Source organism: Pithys albifrons, chromosome 1 (assembly GCF_047495875.1).
Source record: "Pithys albifrons albifrons isolate INPA30051 chromosome 1, PitAlb_v1, whole genome shotgun sequence".
Taxonomy (NCBI): domain Eukaryota; kingdom Metazoa; phylum Chordata; class Aves; order Passeriformes; family Thamnophilidae; genus Pithys; species Pithys albifrons.
The window spans coordinates 77413174-77431928 of NC_092458.1; the positions used below are offsets into that span (position 1 = coordinate 77413174).

The following is an 18755-nucleotide window of genomic DNA, read 5'->3' on the forward strand; positions in this document are numbered from 1 at the left end:
GAGTGGGCTGTTGCTTTACAAACCCGTTCCTTGCATCCCCACTAAGCAACTGCCATAGGACAGGGGTACTGTCTCCTAAAATTGTCTGTCAATGGAGCTCACTGTCTAGATGGCTACAGAATGTGATGATGCCTTTTCCATTATTTGAGGCTGTGTGGATTTAATTGGGCAACTGCCTTACCTTATACACACCAGATAAGCAACTCTTGGCAAGTGTACTCTGTAGTGCAAGTAGGGACCCCTACAGAGGAATTACCATGTAACAATGAAATTAATTTGAAGAGTCCAAAAGGCTAGAATTTTCTGCAATCCTGTACACAGAGAGGCAATGAAATGCTACATGCCTTGCAGAATTGATGTGTCTTGTTCCCTCCTTTGAAAATAGGAGAAAAATCAAGAAGCAGTCAACACAGCTGGGCTTTTCTCTTTGTTTACTTGGAAAATTTGTTTTAACCATGAACTTTAGCAAATTTTGGCAGTTACAAACCTGTACACTTTTTTTTGTTGTTTTGTTTTTATAGCAAAAGAACACAAGACAATACTGCCAACAGCAATGATGATGGAATAATTAGTTTTCGGATGAAGGACTATACCCACTCAAACTGATAAACCTTCCCTTTTGCATAAGGTTAAATTTGTTGTCATTGGAAAAACGACATCTCCTAATAGCTACTTGAAATGGAATAAAAATCCTATCTCTAGGTTTTTTGTGCAAAACACATTCATTTAAAAAAAATTCAATAAAAAACATCTTAGAAACAGAAAGAAGTTAAACAAAAGCTGAACCCAAAGGAAAGTTACAGTACATTTTGAAATGATTAAAAAGTTTTCAGATCTAAAACTTTTTTGTTTCCATTTTTTGTTGTTATCTTAAAAGTTTAAACCAACTTTGATGACTCTTTAGAATTATATCAAACAAACAAACAAACAAAAAAATTAAAGCGACCTGATTGGCATCAAATATCTACAAAAGCCCGGTAATTTGAAACCATTATATACATTATTTTATAAACTTCTTTTTAAACACCAAAACATACATCTTTTACAAACCAGCCTGCTTGTGGCAGATAAAATTTACAAGACAATCAATCTTTTCCAATACAGTGCTTTAAAGAGAACTGCTTTCACTCCTAAACATCTTTGTCATCTCCTGAAAAGTGGCAGTATGGGCTCATTGCATTGTTAAATAATAGTGTTTCAGGTATTCCTATGAAAAAGGAATGCTACAGTTCTGAGGGCTCCAATCTCTTTCCACAATACAGTTCAAGTGCACTCTTAACACTGGTAAAGATTACTTATGGCCTTTGTGTAAAACGACATATTTGCAATTATTGCTTTTCATTATTACATAGAGAAATGAATTTAATTTCATTTCCTCCCCATCCACCCATCCCTTGGATGATGCAGCTAAATTACTAAATGAATGGCCCTTCTGATAATGGAAATGTTAGATGTTAACTTCATGAAACACTTGCTAAAAATCCATGGGTAATGGCCAATGGTCTAAATTTCTAAGGCTCAAATCACAGTTTGGCATATTGAGAGGAACAGAGATGCAAACAGACAAAAAGCACAGCTTGACTGCATGGTAAATGACAGTAAACCACCAGGGAATGAACCTGAAGATGTAGCTCTCTTCTTGGAAACTGATGAAATGCCCATTATTACTCAGCAAATAGCTCCAAACATTACCAACAAAGCACAGATGTACTCTCAGTACTGGTTTTAAAGAGCTGGTTTCCTCCATTATTAAGGGTGCTTCCTTTTTAAATGAAGCTTAGCAGAACTGGTTGAGGGCACCTTCAACTCCCTCTCCCATGACTGCAATTATTATGGGCTATAAGGATATACTGTAGCATCCATTTAGCTTTTTCAAGCAGGAGCTTGATCAGAAGTAAAACTGTTCTTATTTTTCCTGTCTAGCCCACACCTCTCTTTACAACGGAATCTATATGAGCCAAGAACAACAATTTTTATGTCATATTCTCAAGATTTCCCACCTGCCTGGCTCGCAGAGACAAGAGGCTGCTGCCTCCCCATTAATCAGCATTTCAGTGACATGTGTTTTTGCACTGTGCAGCACCCAGTCTGAGTGTCTGGAGGGTACTGATATGTCAAGGCTATCACTACTTCAGACTATGCCAAAGAATTTAAAAAACGTGAGAACAGATTCTGAGGACCAAAATTTAGGTTCTTTGTGGGACACGCAGAGGGGGAGAGCCTGCTTGAGGGATGGAGCACACAGCTTTCTGATTCAGGAAACCCACGGGATAGTTCAGGATCAAAGACAGCACTGAGCTTAAGGAAATCACAGTTCTGCAGTGAATCTTTGCATTCTGAAGTCCTCCTGGTTGCCTTCATATGCTGCATCCTATAGGAGGGTCCTATAGGAAAGCAACTTTATGGTGGTCTTCTAGTGGGGTTGTCCATTTGCTCCCATGGGAGGGAAGTGATTCTGCAGCTCCTCAGTGTCACATTTGGCCCTTTGTTCTAAGATATGGCCCAGGACAGCAACCAGTATCTACAGTTTTGTGGGGAACTTTTTGCCCTTTTTTTTTTTTTTTAATGTAACACAGAGGCAAAATAAATAACATATGAAGGAAAGTACATAAGCCTAATTTTTCCTTTTCCACAAGGAAAAATAATGTGATTTCAGCAACATACATCATGTTGTCTGCCTCTTTCTGTTGCCAGAATTTATCAAAAGGGCTGTCTGTGTGCAATACATTCTCAATCTGATCAAAGCACAGATTGAAAACATGATTTTACTCAGACTGATACACCCTGGCAACGTCAGTGATTTTTCATACAAGTAAGTATTTGCATTTTAACAAGTCGCTTTTTTCTTTTGCTGTTTCCTTACCAAAAGCAAAGACTTCCTTCATTCTAAAAGTTATAACCCAACGTTACTCAAAAGTACTTTATTAAGCCTGTGAAATCATCTGCTACAGATGATTCTGAGAGAAAATAACATGTAGTGGAGCCATCTACAGGGATGTAGTTTGAAATACAGACACACTGGATAAGGAGACATATGAGGGCAGCTCTTGCAGAACCAGGGACTTGCCAATGACAGCAGCAGCAATACAGAACTCATCATATGGCATAAAAAAGAAATATATATCTTGGATGGACTAATATGAACAATAATTCTGACATTAGGTTATGAACATGTTTTTATCTTCCAGATTAGAAGATAGTGACATGTCTGTATGGAGCAGTAATTAAAAAGAAAATAAAGTGGTTTGGTTTAACAGGAGATGTTAATATGAAAATCTGACTCCCTAAGAGGTATTTCACCTTTAGAGCTGCATTTGGGCCTTATCATTATCAAAAAGAGCCTGAAAAAACCAGAAAAGCCACAGAAGTACCATATTCACAGAAGGGAATCTGTTTAAAGATGGAATTGGAAGGGAGGAGATATTGAGGTATAGAAATCATGAGTAGGACAGAGAAAGCTGAAGGGGTGATCCTTGGCACCTTCCCAACAGCACTTCAATAAGTAGGTGGTCAATGAAATGAAATGGCAACAACATCAAACAGAAAAAGTACTATACACTGTATTTATGCATATTTTACCAGAAAAACTCACCACCAACAATGTATTAATGAGGCAACAAGCTTGGTAAGAAACATTGATTTTTTTTTCCGTATGGCAATTTCTAAGCTCCCACGGTGTTCCCCCTTGTGACACTCTTGATATGTCCAAGTAAAGGCTTGATATAGGTGTCTCAGGCTTATGCAGGAATTTTCACTACAGAAGAAAAGTACACCTAATAACTAGCTGGGGGCTCAAACAGAATTCATTGCGTAATGGATAAAAATGTCTAAAACCAAAACTGAGTAGGAGCACACCTCATGTAAACTGCAGCCCAATGCTAAGAGAGCATCACATTTCTCAGAAAGTCATACAAGCTTTAAAAGTGCAGTTAAATTTGCAGCTTTGTTTTGCAAACTCTGATGTTCCTACTCTTGAAGAGACATCAGTCTAATTGCATTTTCTTTCCTGTAACACAGACTTCATGAACAATAAGAGTTATCCTCTATCCATGCCTCTAGGCTTGCCAAACCATTTTATGGCTTTTTGGCAAATCCCTCAGTTTTCTGCAATCACGATACAAATTTCCATATTTTTTTTTCTTAAAACCACAGGAATAGATCAGGGAAAAGGGGGTTGAAACGCACCATGAGCACATTCAGAATATATCACTGTTACAGAAGCATGTTTACTCTGAGAAGACCAAGTGACATTCATAAATTCAACGGACAGGACCAATTTGCAGACAAGTACTTGATAATACTTGTATGTGCAGTACATTCTTTCTAGAAGTTCACTCAATTTATTCATGTATCTGCATAATGAGCTTTTTCTACTGAGGAATAGCTGCATCATCCCAAAGAAAACATCTACACCAATCTTTGACAGTTACATGAGTTATTGGAGGGAAGCAGCAACTCACTGTACCTAGTTCCAAGAATTTTAGAAATCCTGTTTTATTAAAAGTGTTACAAGCTGCCATTATTTAAATGAAATTCTATTAATATTTTCTTTGTGTTGGGGGCAGTTGCTGAATAAACACTTTCTATATGTCAAGAAATGGCCCCCAACTTCATTTTGGGTGAAACTCAAGTCAGTCAAGAACATGTCCTGGAATAAAACTCCTGAAACTATCCAGTTAAGGTGACTGATCAAGGGACAGGACATGGAAAGCAGCAAAGGAAACCTGTTAAAGAATTTGTTCATGTCCACAACGATTTAGGTATTCAGTAACTTTTCAGAATGACAGAATTATGTCATGGAAGGAACAGATGAAAACCCAGCCGTAATGTAGACTTGTAGGCACACATTCACTGGTAAGGTGTACAGATGCTGTAAAATACAGTGATAAAAACATTTTTCAGAGCACAAGCAACAGGCATGTATATTCTGCTTTAAAACAGTGAGTGAAAATCCCATATTTCCATACTGATGCTCAGGCTAAATCAATGTGAATGGCCATTTACTCCAATCAGGCTGAGGGAAGCATAAAAGCATACAGATGCCATGGTTTTGTTCATCCCACAACAATATTCTGAAGTCTGCAATCTTTGGAAGTCCTCAAATTCTACAAAAACACAAATCCAGTGGAAAATCTAGGGCCGTCTCTTTGGTCACAGTCCATCCATGCAGTTCCACTGTCTGAATCAGTTTATAGTAGCTAAGAACTCATCCTCTAAAAGCTAGGGATGGAGTTTCACCAAATGAAGTTAGCTAAAAATTTGAAGTTACAGCAGTGTTACATGCAACGTAATTGCAACTAATTTTACTGCAACAACTGTAGCATAATGACTGCTGTTAAAGAGACAATTGCCAAAGTAAGAAATTTAAAAAAATGTGTGTAGTTAGTTAGGTTTCCCTGTGTTTTCAGATACATGTCTACGTTGCATAGAGAAGTCAAGGGATGCTGAGGCAAAACCAGGCCACTCCTGAGCCAAACCCTGACATTTCTAGAAGTCCTCACAGGTGAGGCAATGCACACGCACCTGACATCAGGTTTTAAAAAAATGGCAATCAAAGTAGACCAATTTGGAGTAAATATAAACTGTATGTATGTTGCTCTATATGCACACAAAGTAGAATAAAATGCTATGTAACAAACAAAGTACAGATAAATATTTATGGACAAGTAACTGGCTGCTTGTCTTTGACAGGTCAATTGGTAAACATTGGTTTTTTTTCAGCCATCTGACATGTTGTACACAGTAGCATTGGCAATCAGTTGTTTTCACTCTCTCCTGACACAAAGTTTCACACAACAGTGCATCTTGGAATGATCCATACCAGTTCCTTAATACTGTGGGGAAATCATAACACTGTAACACTTTTAATAACACAATGAAAAAAAAATTAAAAAATCAAACTTTACGAGAGAGAAAGAAAATATTTAGCAATTATTGTTTCCCCCATCTCAAAAGCTGAGTTTTACTTTTGGTAATAAATACAGGTACACACTCTCCAGATTGTCTGTAACAATTTTGTGATGTGTAATACTTAACGCAATTGCTATCTTCATGTCTGCACATACAGTATCATTTCTGAACAAGTTAATAATGGGGTATACTGTATTTTTGCCTTCCCAATATATATAGATACACCTTCAGCAAATTTTCTTCTCAATATTTATACTATTAATTGAACCAAATGACAAAATTAAAAAAAAGAATAGAAGGAAGAAGAAGAAAGAAGCTTCCTTTACACTTGTGTCTGATGCTGGGTCTCCACAAATGGAATGTGAACATTTTCTAGGTTGAGTTCTTCCACACTTTCAAAGTCACTCATGGCTACTTCGGAGTCACCAAAGCCGCAGCTGGCCGAGACATCAGAGGAGGAGGCATCTAGAGAGTTGTGCAAGGATATGGGCATCTTACCTGCACTAAGGTTTTCTGTGTTCTGGCTTGGGCCAACAGCAAAAGTACTAAACTCGTTCCCAGCTTGAGACCCTGTGGTGTCTGTCTCATTGGGGAACTGATGAGGAGGGAGGTATTGGCTGGGGTGGAAGTGCGGCCGTCTCCTGCAGTCAGGGCTGAGAGTACTTGCCATTGAGACTGGCTGCGAGGGAGGGAGGGCTTCATATTGGTCCGCATAATCCTCTGGAAGAGGAGGCGGTAACTGGTCCTGGCTTAAAAACTCCTCTTCATGAGGGGGAGGGTAATCGCTGTCAATGTCGTAGCCACCAAGGTAGTAATCTGTTTCCAGTTCTCTGGTACTGCCATGATGAGCTGAGCCGCCATCTGCCGTCTCAAAATTGGGTACTTCCTCAATGTCGGACAAGCGAGCACTTGGCATCCAGTCAGAGGTATCCCAATGATACGCTGCAGCAGAAAAGAGAATCACAGCATTCTGTTAGGATGAGACCTCAAATGAGAACAGTGTCCTGCATGCACTGAGTCCTCAGCACATTTAAATCACAGCATGCGCCACAGTCCACTGACACAGGTCAGCCATGCTCTGACTGGAGGGGGAGAGGAGGAGAACAAATTGCATTATGATGCTAATGCAAACAAGCAAGGAAACAAAGCATGGCCACTCTCAGGCATTTCACTTTTTAGGATGCTACTGGGTTGTAATAGGAACGATGACTCCAATAAATCAGAGTGACAAAAATGTCTGAATTACTGCTTTTCACAGTTAATTGAATCTATAAATACAGTAAGTATGCTTATAGCATCACATCTCATCTCCCCTTCCACCTCCAATGACTTAAAGAAAGAAAGTGTGCAAGCACATAATCTGATTGACTGAAAACTGAATTTTGAAAAAAGTGGCTGACTACTCTCATGCAGCTTTTGAACCCAATGTAATGCAAAGAAAAGAGTACACGAGAAGCAGTTCAAGAAAAAAACCCAACAGATAAGTCAGTGCTCTGCCCACCCCAGCCCAGTCCGACAAGCAGAAGGTGTCCCAGAAAAATCACCTCTGTTGTAGTTCTGTCCTTGATCCATAACAGACACTGTCAGATACAAAGTGAAATGTAAAAACTGGTAACTCAGAGCTTGTTACCAGCATTGTATAACATGTGAAAATACGAAACTTTGCATGCATATTTCTAAAGTAAAGCTGCCTCAGTGTAATTTTAATGGATTCTTAATTGTTCTTTATTTAAATGTGCAAGATAAACTTGCCCGTCAAATGCAGACATACATAAAAAATGTTTATGTCGTGTATTATATTCCTTTTCTATCAAATCTTAATTATTTACCTTCACTGAACAGATATGGAATTACATTAGAGCTGGAATTCTTAATACAAAAAAGGGCTATCCACCATCTCTATGGTTTATAATTGCAAAGTACATTTCTTTTCTCACTTGTTCACTTTGAAACAGAAAAATAAGAATCTACCATTCTCAGGGCCGGTTCAAACAAATCTGGGCCCACCTGGGCTCAGATACCATGGTGATGGGCACGGTATAAGAACCTGAATAGAATAGAATACAAAGCCATTTAATGGGGCCATCAGCTACAATGCTCCGCAACCCCATACCCACCTCCCACCTGCACTGCCATGCTAGCCGGTGGGGAGGGAGGCATTCCGGTATGGAGAGGGTGCAGGGGTGGGGGAGAGAGCAAGGAAAGAGGTTTTATGTGAGACAAGAGCGGGGAGTAAGCTGCAGCATTTTCTAGATGGATATGTTCTTGTTCAGCCACATGTTACTGGGCTTCATGCAAGAAGTCACTCAGCAAGGTCTCTGGATGGCATTGCTGGAGGAGATCTGGCAAGATAAATAGTCCTTTATGGCATCACCTCTGGTGCTCAGATGCAGACGAGGGCAGAGAAGACTGTTCTCCAGGCTTCCACCTACTAAGACCTCACTTGCCCTTGCCTGTCACCACATGGTGCATGTGGTAATGGTGATTTCTTCATTAGCTCTTTAGCCAGACACAGCTCTCTACCTGCTCTGCAATAGACCGGAGCAAGGAGGACTGGGGCTACTGCAGGATTAGCAGCAGTGTCTGAACCGGCCCTAACCACTCTTCTTCACTTCTCTCTTTTCTGTAAAGTGGATTTTGCTGTATTCAGTTCAGTGTAATGGCATTGCACCCAAGATGCTTCAGGGCCCTCTGAGATGTGTGGTTCAGAATCCAGGGGAACCTCACTAATTTGCTGACTCACACAATGTGTGGCAAGGTCCCTTGGGCAGGAGTCCCATTATCCCATGACAGTGGCAGTGATTCTGCCTGCCAAGTGCCCAGAGCTCCACTAGCTCCGCTGCAGAGTAGGCAAGAGTCATTAAGTCTCATATAAGGAACTTGGAAGTGGGCAAAGCATTTTCAGTTCAGCCTCTTGAAACTGCTGTCAGACTGGCTTTTTATGATCTGTAAAGCATGATGGAGAGCCAGTGTGTTTGCTTAAGCTTTCCTTTAGGAAGGGAAGGACATTTACAGTGCCTCTGTTGGGTTTTTTAATATGTTATTTTTTTATTTTTAAGTGGGGATTTCTTTTTGTATTAACCTTGACTACTTAACTTATTTGATAGTGAAAAGAATGGCACTCTTACACTTCAGGAAATCCATAAATACACTACAGACAAATACTCAAGTCCCCCCACTAGCTAGGAGTAAAAGCGTTTTTCAAAATTAATGTAAACTGGCTCAAGAAAAAAACCCCAATTGTTTCAGAAAAATAATTTACTTAATTATCTTTAAGTATTATGTAAATTGGATTAGCTGAAGTCTGCAAAATTTGGCTTAAATATGCTAAGGACCAATGAAATTTTGGACTTCTGGATAACATGAGTTGATACTGACATTTTCCCAAGAGTAGGATATGTTGTAAAAATAAATAATGTTTATCTGTGATACACCACATTTCCTCAGTGCTTAACAGAAAAGAAAAATAGTGATATTCCTGCTTTACAGGCAGAGAAATCAGTTCATTTATAACATGGAGCCTGAGGTTAACCAGTGGAAGAGGTGTTGGGTCCTTGAAGTACATGGTCATGCTCTATTCAATGTGCACATTTAACCCCTGGGGGCAGTCAGGCTGCCTTCTTATGTGGCATCCCTGGATCTTTGTCTACATATCTTCTGTCTGACAGGGTTACCTGGGAGAAAGCAGCCACCTGCCTACCACCACATTGCTCCTCTCTGTATGATCCCATTGAAAGGCATTACCCAGCTCTACTGTACCAGGGGATACTTTACAGCCTTCCTGTGTCATCTTCTGTTTCCCAGTCTCTGCAGTCAGGATAATTTCAATTACAAGGTTCTATTATCACTTTAATCTTTTCTCTGAAGGCAATGGGCGTAAAGAAGCAAAAACATTGACTTGTACAGAGGAAGATGAAGTCTTGACACATTTTTTACCACCTTCAATTATCCAGAGATATTTTGGGGTACATTCCTCTGGCATTTTCATGTTTGCTGATGAACATGCTGATCTGCAAAACCCAATCCCTGCTACAGGTTTTCTGGTCAGTGTAGATTAGTGAGGTTCTGCTGGAATTTTTCATAATGAAAACAGGAAGCATTGTTGCATAACAAGAAAGAAAAAAAATTTAAATACCTTCATTTTCTATAGTGTCAACTACATTGTTGACAAGCTGTATGACAGTCACTATGGAAGCTTGCAGGGGAGGGAAAGCAGAAAATAAAGGGAGGGGAAGGACAGCTTCAGGTTAGTATTTAAAACACACATCATATGTTACCACAATAAATTCTCTCAAACAGACAGAACTGACACTGAAAAAAAAAAAGGCTGCCGACCAGTGCATAATTTATACAATGGGTTGCAGGACATTTCATTTCAGATAATCCCATATATTTTCAGAGTGGTGATAAATTTCAAACCAGCATTTCCAGAAAGGCATATGGGATGATGTGTATCACCTCATAAATTCAATCAGACTGGCCAGCTGATTCATTTAACCAAAGCAGTATCTTGTCTACTTGACACTAATTTCTAATTCATTATTGCTTAGAGGTCTCTCGAGATGATGCCATGTGCTCCAAGGACCATTATCTTTTAGACCATTGCACCATCAGAAATGATGCTAAGCTCAATCTATTTCCTAAGAGGAATGATTTACTTATTTACTGTTTGTATTGTGTTGTGTAATACCTCTGAGACATTAACCAGCACAGCAGGACACATGCAAGTAGCTTTGGTTCAAATTTTGATCTGTGTTTGACAGAATAGTTTCACAAATGCTTTGTGTATTCTCTGCAGGAGTTTTACCAAAACATACTTTCCCCTTGAAATAATTGATATAGACTGTGAAGTTGTTTAACATGAAGGCCTACAACATGTGGTCCTGTAGATGATGTGCATTTTGTACCACCTAACTTCCCTGCTTGTGAGGACATGAAATAAACCCACCAAAACCAGGAGCAAAGCTCTGGTTCAGTGGGCACTGGATCTGTCCCTCTTCCTTTGCCTTTAGTTACGAAAAAATGTTTGCTTGGAGCAGGCTAAGAAGGGGACCAGAAATGCTGGGCAAGACATACTATTTTGTTTCATGAGGCCAACAGACTTAGCGGTCACAAGAAATGTGTGAACAGCAACTGTGCAAATATATGTTGGGTATTTTCACATCTTTGTTAAATTTTGAGTGTGGGATCAGGGATATCATCCAATTTCCTCAGTTCTTGTGAAGGCTTGGCAAGAAGAGCCTCGATAAACCAAAGCAGCCATGTCCTATGTCTATGGTCAGCATGTTTATGCCATCAACAGCAATGACAATTGTACAAAGGAAACTTGTACTGGTTAATGCATAATAAACATTATAGAAAAATAAGGGACTCCATGCAATTAGTTGTTGCATGGCTGGGAAAAGAGATGGAGGGCCGCTGTAAATTCTAAGAGAAGAACAACTGAGAATGAAAAACAGAAGGCACAAAAACAGGGCCATCACAGTCTTTATTGCAGCTAAGGGTTGGCTCTGGTGGGAGCTGAGCAGAGCATTTTCACAGAAAGCAGCGAAACTGCTCACAGTTTAGTGCAAGTCAATACCCAAATGCAACAGTGCTGCCATTTTTTGCTTTCTGATCACAAAAAAATACTGCTAACTACTCTCAGCAAGACTTAGGGAGCCAAGAAATTTAAATGCAGTAGAAAAAAGGTGAAGAAAAAAAGAAGGTATATTCAAAATCACACCCAGGAGTTTTCTTGATAAGACAAGCCCTATTTGACCCAGCAAGAGAAGGCTCCAAGCACCCTGGAGAGGGTGACTGGAAGCTGCTTGCACCTCATACACGCTGAAGAGCATAGCGCTGTCTGCACCTTCAATGGGATGTCTCCCATGGCTTCACTGGGAAGCACTGGTGCAAAACAGGTTTCCCCAGTCAGAAGCAATTACCCAGTTTCAGAAGACATTGCTGGCACAGCCATTTGTACATCAGCATGATGCAAGCCTGTCCCCTCTGCTAGCCATTTGGGAACTTGGCAGAATTGCTCTTAGCTTTGGAGGGAGGGATTTGGTGTGGTTGTGGTTTCACTGACAGCTTTTTAACCTTTGCAGGCAGGTGAAGAACAAAGAATTAAAATGACAGGCTTATTAACATGTATATGCTTTACTTATGCCTTAATTTGCATTTTAGGCTCTTTCACTGCAAACCTTCCCAACTGTTTCAAGAAAACCAGCGCATGTCGTCTTGCGCTGACCTCTGCAAATGACTCAGATGATTTAAATTTCTTTCCTCATTCTCCGTGAAGATATGAATTTTTTTGGACCCTGAATGTTATCTCTAAAGGCTGTATTTTAAATGCAGCTTTCACAAAAAATGAGTGGGCACAGAAGGTCCAATCCAGCTTCAGTGGGTACTGTGTCACTGAATTAAATGGAGGCAGGATCTGGAGCTTGAAATGTCCAATTAGGATGTGGGAGATACAAAAAGTAACAATGACAATAAATGACCACTTGAATAATTATTCTAAAGGTAATTGTAATGTATGCATGTATCATTAAAATAATTCTTACTTTAAGAAAACACAAAAGAGCAGAAAAGGATTGAGAAGCTTAACAAAACTAATCGTGATGCTTCAGTCACAGCTGAACTGAAAGGAACTGCAAGTGCACTTTGCTTTCAGTGCTTTTTCCAACATTTCAGAGTACCTAGAGAAGAGCTGCATGACATGACTGAGGAACTGAGTTTCCAGACAGTTCATTAACTGGTGGCTGAGGAAACCAAGTACAATTTCTTTGTGCTAGTCTCTTTCTGGGTATCTGAATGAGGCTTCCCTGACATCCACCATCCCCTCCCAGCAGAAACATCTTGCCTGTTCTCAGACCCACTGCTCAACACACATGGGCCACAGGAACAAAAGTTTGCTCTGACTTTTTGGGTCTCTTTCAGGTTGTGTATGATTCTGCCCGTGTCACCCACTGAGATAATGATGTAGGACACGAGAGCAGGCACTGAGTATGCACTGAACAAGGATTTAATGGTGCTCTATTATTGTTTGCTGAGCTGTGATCACTAGCGAGAAGCCAAACCACTGGGGACTGGCTCGTCCGCTCATTGTTGCTGCTGAGCACCAGCAGAGTCTTATTGGGGCCATGAATGAGACCTGGAAAATGGCACAGAAATGCCTTTTATTTGACTGATGAAACATGAAAGTCATGCTCTTCCAAGAGGGAAAAGGATAAAAATTCTACAGTTGTACTTGCAACCTATTAGTCCACATATATCTTGGCAATATGAATCTGCTGTATCATAGCTCTAGTTCACTGTAAAGCTTGGTCCTGACACAACATACAACAGCCCCAAGCATCAAGATTTTTATCACTTTCCTACAGATTTTTATTACATTCCTAAAATTTAGTAAGTGGGCACAAAGTGAGGGTTTGAACCCAGGACTTTCTGACTTTCAGCATCATTACAGGGATTCAAGATGTCACATAAATATTTTTAACAATATTAGAAAGAGCTAAATAGCTTTCTCTTCAGCATAATAAAGATAAAACCATTTCTTACCATTATCATCTCCGGAATCAGACTGGAAGGAGCTGAGGGACTGTACTTCTGAGTTGCTGCCTTTATTACTTCCTGAAAAACAGGTCACTTCTTCAGCGTCATCAACCCCTTTACCTTCATTGACAGTAAAAACAAAGCAAAATGGTACTCTCTAGGTATGCACATTTGTCTACTTATACCACAGACACATTTAAATCCTGCCTTTATTAATTTTGTCAGAATAAAGTATTTCCTTCAGACAGAGGAAATGACCTATTCGTCAAGAAGGCAGCTGCTGAAGATACCTAGACTTTTGAAGTGTTTGAAGCCCAAAGAGTATTTCAAGTGGCTGACAGCACTGCAATCAAGGAAGAAACATCTGTATTCAGTATTGCCTTTTCACATGATGTGCAAATTCAAAGGATTACAGTTGCATTTACCTTTACTGTTAATTTCCTAATTTGAGAGTCTCATTAAAGGCTCATTCAATGCTTAATGTAAGTTATTGTGCATCTTGTTATTCATATCAGTGGCCCTTGGATCAGATTTTAAGAGCTCCATCACTGACATATAATAGATTATTCTTCAATTTACACTGCTTTTCATCAGGGACATTCCATCTTGAAAACTGCACTGTTTAGAAATGTAACTGCAACCTATGGTATAAATTCTCCTGTAAATAAACACATATGCATAAATGCAAGGTTGCTCAGAGCTCAATCCAATTTGGCCTTGAACACCTCCAGGGATGGGTCAGCCACAACTGCTCTGGGCAACCTGTTTCAATACCTCAACATGCCCATAATAAAGAATTCCTTCCTAATATCTAATACCATCCTCCCTCACCTTAAAGCCATTCTCCCTTGTTCCATCACTACTTCTGAAATGTCCTTTTCCAGCCTCCTTCCATACCTTCTCTAAGAATTGGAAGATGCATTTGGAAAAACTTCTAGTAAGAAAAACAATCTTAAAAAAAGTCCTATATGGTGAAACAAGTATCTCCCAGTCCATATGACATGTTCTGATTTGCAACGATAGATGATGTAGGGCCATAACTCTGCCCCAGCAAACTGGCATTTCCTGCCATGACAGAGTATGTGGAATTTGCTGTAAGTCTAGCAACTTGTTTAGTAATGGAGGGAGCACTGTGTTATCAGGTGAGAAACCATCAGACCACAGGTAGGGTAAGTGTGGGGATTGGAAATTTTGCGGTGACTTTGATACGAATGCAGATGAGAATGCAATGGACTGAAAAGGTGACTCTACAAGCAGTACATGATTTTCTGCTTTACTTCACAGACACTGTAAGTAAAGAATATTGGTTCATTTGTCCCGGTTACAAAACAGGATTGCTTCTTGCAGAAGGTTTAAATGTTTTTAACTCCCTTGGGAGACAAATGGCCTGAGCCCAGCAGAACTTGTATTTGAGAATTCTGCCCCAAATTATTTTTTCCAATGGAAAGATGATTGTATTGTATCACTTGAAAAACTAATGCTCAGAGCACTTACCTACATGTGCTTTCCGAACAAGTAAAATAAATGCATTTAGTCCTACTTTAATGCATAGAGGTAGAGCTCTTGTATGCCTAGTTTAATTATAACCTTTCAAAATGAAATCAAATCAATGGGAGAAATGTAATAACTCACATGTATTAGAGTGAGGCATTAAGAGTATCAGTGCCACTGTACCTTCTGAGGGCACTCCTCACCCATGGCAGAGAAGAATGAAACCGGTGCACAGCAGTACTTACTGTCTGTCCCAGCATCCCATGTGCTCTTCCTGATGGAGTCACAGTCGGAGCGACAGGGAGACACAGCAGGCAAGTTTGGAGCTACACTGCACACCACCACTCCCCTCCTGGCTGTCAGTATTCGAGGGGACTCAGGATGAAATGTCGTCATCTCCTGATGCTCTACACCAAGGCCATCCACTATCTTATCCAGGTTATTCCGGGAGTCGCTCTGGAAGCACGGGGTATAGGCCATCGGCCTCACTGGGACCTGTGGAGGCCCAACCTCTTGGTAGATATTTCTGCTGTCTCCACTGTTCCTGATGTTCTTGAACTGGATGCCATTGCTCTTGTTGAGCAGGGCCGCAGTAGCCGGATCCTGTACGAGGGTGATGTTGTTGCGGGAATAGTTCTTCCTGAAAACTTTCTTACGAAAAATGATAAAAAGGATGATCAATGTGAATATGACAAATAGGACCACAGCTATTCCTATCAGCTCCTCCTTGCCAACATATGAATGACCAGCTTGAATATTGGGAACCACCACAGGGCGAAGACCACAGTATTGACCCACATAGCCAGGGGTGCAGTTACACAGAAATGAGCCAAATATGTTGACACAGGAGCCACCATTTTCACATTCTTCTCTTTCACACTCATTGATGTCTTCTTCACACCTTAAAAGAAGAAAAGGAGAGTCTGGAGTTTGGAGAACACCCAGGAAACAGTCCAGCTTGTGCAAAATAACTTATCTTGTCCAAGTGGTGCCATTAGCTAGCAACTTTCTGTTACTTAGCAAATGATCTTACTATTATCTTATTTATTGCCATTTAATTTTTTCTATGGCTGCGTTTTTTTGAGACTATAAAACAGAAACATCAAGAAGGAAATAAGAGTTTAAAGCATCTGATAGGAAAACGCTCCTTGACCCTAATGAGGCTCACTGAATGTCATAATCTCTGCTTTTTTTATATTGTTTTTGGACTATCCCATGGGATTCAATACAAAATATTAGAGGAGGATTCAAGGAGATGAGAGTTGAGAAAAAATATATTAAAAACATCAGAGTACTCATTTAAGAGAAGAGGAGGATATACTGGCTTTGTAAAATTATTGAGGGCTGGAGATAAAATAAGTCAATATTAGAGAAGAGGGGAAAAAAAGAACAGGAACCCTAATGAGAAAGGAGAATTGAAAAAGATAAAATAACAGGTGATAAAACACAGTGCAAAAAGTACAAACAGCAGACAAACCGGATGAGGAAAAAAAGCATATGATGGGCAGGTAAGGGGATTTTCTGTGACTACACGAAGTATAAGATGAAAAGAGGGATTTTAAAAAATGAATGCAATAAATTAGCCCTTTTATGTCAGGGTTAAGGTGACTAAATAATTGATCCATTTCAAAACAGAGATTACATTCCACAGGTTTCACAGGATTGCTCAAAAAGCCACAAACACTCAGATAGGTGTATCTGAGGGAAAACTGTCTCAACTGAATCAGCAATTAAGGAGGATAAGTTCAGAAAAACATTTCTGAGCATTCAGGTCACATGGACTTCTCAGCTCTCATTAGCTCAGACTTGAAACAAGCCCTAAGTTTGGGTTTATTTTTTGCTAGGTGAATCATAGATTTTGGGTACAAAATGTCTAATAAAAAAGCGGGCCATCACTGAATTGAAAAGCTCCTGTTGCCCACCTGGGCAGGGACACTTACGTGACTCCTGTCAGGCCATTTTTGCAATTGCAGATGAAAGTGTTGCCGATAGGATCGCATGAGCCTCCGTTCCGGCAGGGATTTGGGAAGCAGGCTGTGATCTCTGACTCGCAATTCCTTCCTGTAAACTGGGAGAGGCAATTGCAATGGTACCCTGGGAGGCAAAGGACAGAGAAAGACAAATGAGAATCCTACCACTCAGTCTGTCTAGAAGCAAGAGGAACCATTTGGCTGCTTTACACAAAAAATATATTGTACTGTGGGGGCAAGGGAATGTTTACACTCATTCTGGTCTGTGTGGTGCACACTAATGCTAGTCAAGAGTCTGTTTATGTGGGATGACTGGGCAATTGGAACTCATGTCTACAACCAGGGACCAGAAGAAATGCTGCAGCCTAGACCGCTCTAATTGTTGTGATTCAGATAAGAATAAACATCATTCATGAAGAACTTCAGTAACAAGAAATATTCTCAATTGAGGATGCGTTTCCCAACATTTTTGAAAATACAGACCTATTTGCTGGTAGTGGCAGCCCACACTCCTTTTGGGGCTTCACGGATGAACAAATACATCAGCTAAGAGCTTTTCCACATCTGTGCTTTACAAGGATGACACAGTAGGGATGTGACAGTCATAAAACACTGTTTTCATTAGGTCCATCATCCAGGAAGTAACTATAAACTTCAAAATACCAGCTGACCCTGGGCAATGTCAGCCTTAATCAGAGCTGATTATGTTGAGTGTGTGCTACCAAAAATCTGATTAATCACTGGCTGCAAATGATCAGTCATAACACTATTCAGGTGGAGGGGGACCCTGTTGGGAATCAAAGTCCTATTTCTGTGGTTTTTGCCAATACAGGAGCAACAACAAAGTAAAAAAACCCCAGTTTTTAAACTCATCAGTTTGCACTGTGGAGTATCAAATGACAAACTTCTTTCTTTTCCTCCTCTTCTTGTGATTTCATATGGCACAATGCCATTAATACAAGCTTTATTTAAGGTCACAAAGAAATCCAGTGGGCCAGTGCATCTCTTTATGTTGTGAACTGGATATGGAAATCTGAGTGGTTTTTCATTTGAACAGAGCCAGGAACACGTAGGCTGTGAAAGCCATGAGATGACTAATGCAGTACCTGGGATGGAAAAGCTCCTAGGTTAGAGTTGTTGAACCAGCTAAACTTTCCTGGACATCTGTAAGAGAACTTTGGCTGATCTTTGAAGATTCCTTAAACAATCCAAATGTCCTAAACAGATGTGTAGGCAAGGTTCAAGCTCCATTTATGGAGTTCACATACTTACTGAGTATAGCATATTAAGCAACTGGAACAAGGAACCTTCCTACAATTAATACTGCTGGAGTAAGAGCTGAAATGGTTGACTGCAACTCAGTTCAGTGTTAAAATTACTGGAGATCAAACTGATGTAGTGGAAATATCATCCCTCAATGGTGAGTTGTTTAAACATATTTTAAAAAACTTTCTGTACTTATACATCTGGAAAAAAATAAAATATTTATTTTAAAGTTACTCTTCCAGTAAACACAGCAGGAACTTCCAGCACAGTTAAAAGGAAAGGAGTTTCGTGGAAACAATATGGGAAAGCCCACTGGAGGCATAAGGCAAAAGTAATTCTGCATTAAGACTCCCACATCTTTTATACCCTATCGGGTTCAGTTCCTCTAATTGAATTCTTTCATGAGGACAGGCTTTTGAGAATAAACTTGGAACCAGACTTGCTTGCATACTCAGTCAAGAGTCCAATCCTATTTAATTGAAGATAAATGAAATAGATACTCAAATATCACACTGTTTTATTGTCCTGTTACAAGAAGGGAGACAGAAGGACTGCTGTTTTCAAGGCTGCAGAGTAAAG

The 18755-nt window shown here is 39.9% G+C and overlaps 1 protein-coding gene across 2 annotated transcripts in view; it reads right to left on the reverse strand.

The window, feature by feature from the left end:
• Nucleotides 1-429: 429 nt before the first annotated feature.
• The window catches only part of FAT3 (FAT atypical cadherin 3), a 322962-nt gene continuing 304636 nt past the window's right edge, over nucleotides 430-18755 (reverse strand). The window contains exons 22-27 of one of the 2 annotated variants that reach the window (XM_071555903.1): nucleotides 16881-17034; nucleotides 15186-15841; nucleotides 13456-13569; nucleotides 10046-10105; nucleotides 7455-7490; nucleotides 430-6852 (exon numbers count right to left, since the gene is read on the reverse strand). In XM_071555903.1, the coding sequence (XP_071412004.1) occupies nucleotides 6233-6852; nucleotides 7455-7490; nucleotides 10046-10105; nucleotides 13456-13569; nucleotides 15186-15841; nucleotides 16881-17034 (1640 nt within the window). In that variant the 3' untranslated portion in view covers nucleotides 430-6232. The remainder of the gene's footprint in view (nucleotides 6853-7454; nucleotides 7491-10045; nucleotides 10106-13455; nucleotides 13570-15185; nucleotides 15842-16880; nucleotides 17035-18755) is intronic. The other variant, XM_071555911.1, reaches the window with a different exon arrangement.